Here is a 3,924-nt window from a genome sequence, read left to right on the forward strand (position 1 = left end):
CGGGACACGGCCCGGGGGTCGGCAGACGCGGCAGACCAGGCGGGTGGACGGACGGGAGAGAGGGCCGACGAGGCGCGGCTGGCTCGGCCACCGTCGCGCAGACGCAACGACGACGACGTCACAGAAGCCGTGGCGGGAGGGGGCGGCCGCGCGCCGCCGCGAGGGGGCCCGGGGGCCGTCCTAAGGGCCCGGACGCGAGTCGGCCGCCAGGGTACGACACGGGGTCTCACCGCCAGAGGCCTCCAGCGCAGGGGCGGTCCCGCGGCACCCAGGACGCCGACTGGCCTCCTCGGGCCCCCCAGTGGCCCCCCTCGCGGGGCTCGCGACCACCACCGCCAAACACCCACGAGCCGCGGCCGGCCCGCGAGAACACTCTCCCGCGCGCACACCGGCCGCCCCGCGGACCCCACACACACCTCCACCGCGCCCGACTCCCCGCCTCAGGAACCGTGAGCACTCCACCCGGGGACGCCGCCGGCCGAGGCGGCCGGGGGGGCGACACCCTCACGAGGGCGAGGACGGCTCGGTCCCAGACGGAGAAGGGGACGCGGGGGTGGGGGCGGGGGAGGGCCGGCGGCGACGGGGAGGGGGCGGCACGCACACAGGGCGAGGGCCGCGGGGCAGAGGCGCGGGGCGCTGCCCAGGGAGAGGAAGGACCGAGACACGACCAGGCCACCAGGAAAACAAGCGCGGGGTCCCACCGCCACACACACGAGGGCGGTCCCACGACGCCTGAGACGCCGGCCGGCCCCAGCCACCCTGGGGCCTCCCCACGACCCGGTCCCGCCGCCAGGGCCCGCGTGCGACGGTCTCCCCCGCGTGCCACGGAGGGACCCGTCCACCCAAACTCAACCCATCCGTCCTCGCCAGATCCGCCTTCATCCAAGTCCGACCCCCAGGGGCTCGCGCCCCAGGGAAACGCTCCCGAGCGAGGCGACCCGCACCGTGCCCACACACCGCCGCCGGCTGCGACTCGCGGTGAGGGCAGGCGCGACGGGCTCCTCGTGGCTGCGGGACTGGGGAGCCGGGACGTCCGGGCGTCCCCGCCCCCTTGGGCTCACCACGGGGGTCACCGCACGCGCACGCACACGCGCACGCGCGGCCCCGCGCCGGACGCCGGCCTGGCGGGACCCTCCCCCGACTCAGAGGGGGGAGGCGCGGGCCGCGGTAGGCAAAGAGCGGCGCACGGCCCCACCGCGGGGCCGGCGCAGGCCCTCCCGCGAAGGCGAGGGGCTCTGCCCACGTGCTCTGGCAGTCGCCACCATGGCCACTGCACGCTTGGGAGGGGCAGCGGCTGGGGGGTCCGGTACCCCAAGGCTCCCTCTCGGATCGCTAGAGAAGGCTTTCTCACCGAGGGTGCATCATCCCCCACCCATCGTCTCCCCTTTGGGCCCACGGAGGCGCGCCACGAGCCACCAAGTCCACGACTGGGCGTGGGGGGGTCTGCGGTATGGGTAAGCACACGGCCCACGGGAGCGCTCGCGGCCACAGCCAGGGGCACAACCTCTGCCGCCCCCGGCCCAACACGATCCCCCCCCCACAGCACACCCGTGGGAGGACGACCGCGACGAGGCGGCACCCGGCCCCCACCGAGGTGGGGAACAGAGGCACGCCTCCCTTACCGTCTCGACCCCCCCAAGAGAGCCACTCGGGACACACCACCGCGGTGGGGACCCAAGGAGCACGCTGGGAAAAAGGGAACGACACCACCACTCGGCCTCGGGCACCTGAGGGACAACCTGGAGCGCTCCAGGGGCACCACCGACGGCCAAGCAAGGCACGCTCACGCGCCAGCAGGGGCGCGCAGCGCAGCGGCGGAACGGCCCCCCACCGACGCGGGGAGGACCGCTCGCGAGGCACACGCCAAGGAGGCGAAGCGAGAGTGTCTGCTGCGTCCGAGGACCACGGCCCCGCCCACGCCGTGAGGCAGGGGGCGGGAGACCGAGGGTCAGGGCCGGAGACCACCACCCCTGCCTTCCACACACCCCTCGACAGGCCGGGAGGGCGTGAAAAGAGAGGCGAGGGGCCCGCGGACAGAACGAGAAGAGCGGTCCCGTTCGCCAGGAACGTCCGTCCCTCGTCTGGCGCGACTTAGGCCCGGCCCAGGAGAGCGCGACATCACCACATCGATCAGTCAATCCAGCGAGCCAGGGGCCAGAAAGCCCCGAAGGGGAGGGGCACGGTGAGGACCATCAGCCGAGGAGCCTGCTTCAGCCTCACCGGCGGCCGCCCCCACCTCCTTTTCTTTTTTCCTCAGGCAACAGTGGCCGACGACCCCGTGAGGAGAACGCCTGACACGTGGCACGGAGCCTGCGGGGTGGGGTCGTCTCAGCCACCACCGGGTGCCTGCGGCGGGGGGTGGGAGTCACACGGGGTAGAAGACCCACGCGCCACCTCGCCCCGCCGCCCTCGGGTGAGCCAGAGACCGGAGGCGGCACCGCGGGCCGGGTCAGCCGGGCGCACACACGAGAGCCGGCGCGCAGGCCCAGGCGGGCGGCTCAAGTGGCAAGGGCCGGTTCGGGCGCCAGACGGCGGTCCCAAGCCCAGAGCCCTGCGCGCGTCCGGAGTCCCAAAGTCCTCAGCGACAGACGCCAGGGAAGACCGTGTCAGCACCTATCTGGTGGCAAAAAAGGCCCATTTCGGGCGAAAATAATCACGGCGCCGGGCAGCGGGGCCCATCCACGAATCGCAGGGGGGATCCCCGGGACCTCGGTCCCGCCACCTGTCCCCAACACTTCCCCATCCACACCAGTCCCGGAGCTCTCTCGGGGCCATCTGGTCGACCCGAAGAGCGTGGCGGCAAAGTGGGGCGGGGCGGGAGGGGCGGGACAACGTGGGAGAGGCAGCGAGCGGGCCGGGGTCGCCCTCCCCGGTTCGCCCGCGCGGTCAGGTACCGGTCCCTCCGAGTCTCCGGGCGGGCGAGGACTTGGTTAAAGAAAAAGAAATATCCCACTCGGCCGCCTCCGACGAGCGGGCCCCACGAGGGACCGCGCCCGGGCCCAGGCCGCCCTATCCGGGCCACCCAGTACGGCTCTGGCCGGTCCCCACCCCACCCCCACCCCCCCCGGCCGGGACTCGCGGTGGAGGAGGGGGCGGGGCAGGGTGAGAAAAAGTCGCGTCCGCCGACCGGGACCCACGTGGGCACGCTGAAGGGCCGGGTGCTCCCTCCCCGGCCACCCGCGCGAGCAGGGCCCGGTCCGTCCACGTCCCCGGACCCAGGGGGACTTGAACACATTTTCCCAGGGAGGCGCCTCCCAGACGACCGGAGCGCACGAGGGACCGCACCCGGGCCCGTGCCGGTCTCTCCGGGTCACCCCCTCGCGGCCCAGGCCGGTCCCCACCTCTGGAGTCCGACTCGGAAAAACATCGGTCAGAAAGAATCCGACCACCGGGACCCACGCGCGCCCGCCACCGAGCCCGTCGCGCCCTCCACCGGCCTAAACGCACGGGCCCGGGCCGGTCCCCACCTCCGGAGCGGGGCGCTGTGGGGACCGGGGAGGGAGGGGGTGGGGAGGGGGTCGGGGAACGAACGCTCCAAAGGGTGAGCCAGGAGAAGGCCCGACGGCCAATCCACAGGCGCTCCGGAGGGCGCGGAAGGCCCTCTCCCTTCCCACCGCGGCGGCCCGGCCCAGGTCGGGTCGGATGGGCCGGGTCGGTCCCCGCGGCCGGAGGGGCGCGGGCGGATGCTGGTCGACCAGGCCAGGCGATCCCTCAAGCCGGCTCGAGAGCGCGGCGACGGTCACACCCTCACAGACCTGCACGCCCAATCTCAAGCGACAGCAGGAGGCGCCCACGCCTGGGCGCCACCGGGACAGTCACCACCAGCGTCGCCTGGCTCCCGGAACTCTGCCTCGGGCCCGGCGGCCGAGTCACAGCCCTCACGAAGGTCGCCGAAGCTCCAGAGACAAGGGACAATATAAAAGC

General features: G+C 73.8%; 1 protein-coding gene across 1 annotated transcript in view; it reads left to right on the plus strand.

Annotated features, from left to right (window-relative positions):
• Positions 1–3,545, plus strand: part of LOC133083813 (collagen alpha-1(I) chain-like) — a 4,207-nt gene extending 662 nt beyond the window's left edge. The window contains exons 2-8 of the mRNA XM_061179810.1: positions 1–198; positions 303–1,448; positions 1,544–1,594; positions 1,641–1,921; positions 2,107–2,182; positions 2,258–2,358; positions 2,423–3,545. The exon at positions 1–198 is cut by the window's left edge and continues 375 nt beyond it. Of these exons, the coding sequence (XP_061035793.1) occupies positions 1–198; positions 303–1,448; positions 1,544–1,594; positions 1,641–1,921; positions 2,107–2,182; positions 2,258–2,358; positions 2,423–3,545 (2,976 nt within the window). The remainder of the gene's footprint in view (positions 199–302; positions 1,449–1,543; positions 1,595–1,640; positions 1,922–2,106; positions 2,183–2,257; positions 2,359–2,422) is intronic.
• Positions 3,546–3,924: the final 379 nt, after the last annotated feature.

The sequence above is a fragment of the Eubalaena glacialis genome, unplaced genomic scaffold (genome assembly GCF_028564815.1).
Source record: "Eubalaena glacialis isolate mEubGla1 unplaced genomic scaffold, mEubGla1.1.hap2.+ XY scaffold_717, whole genome shotgun sequence".
Lineage (NCBI taxonomy): Eukaryota > Metazoa > Chordata > Mammalia > Artiodactyla > Balaenidae > Eubalaena > Eubalaena glacialis.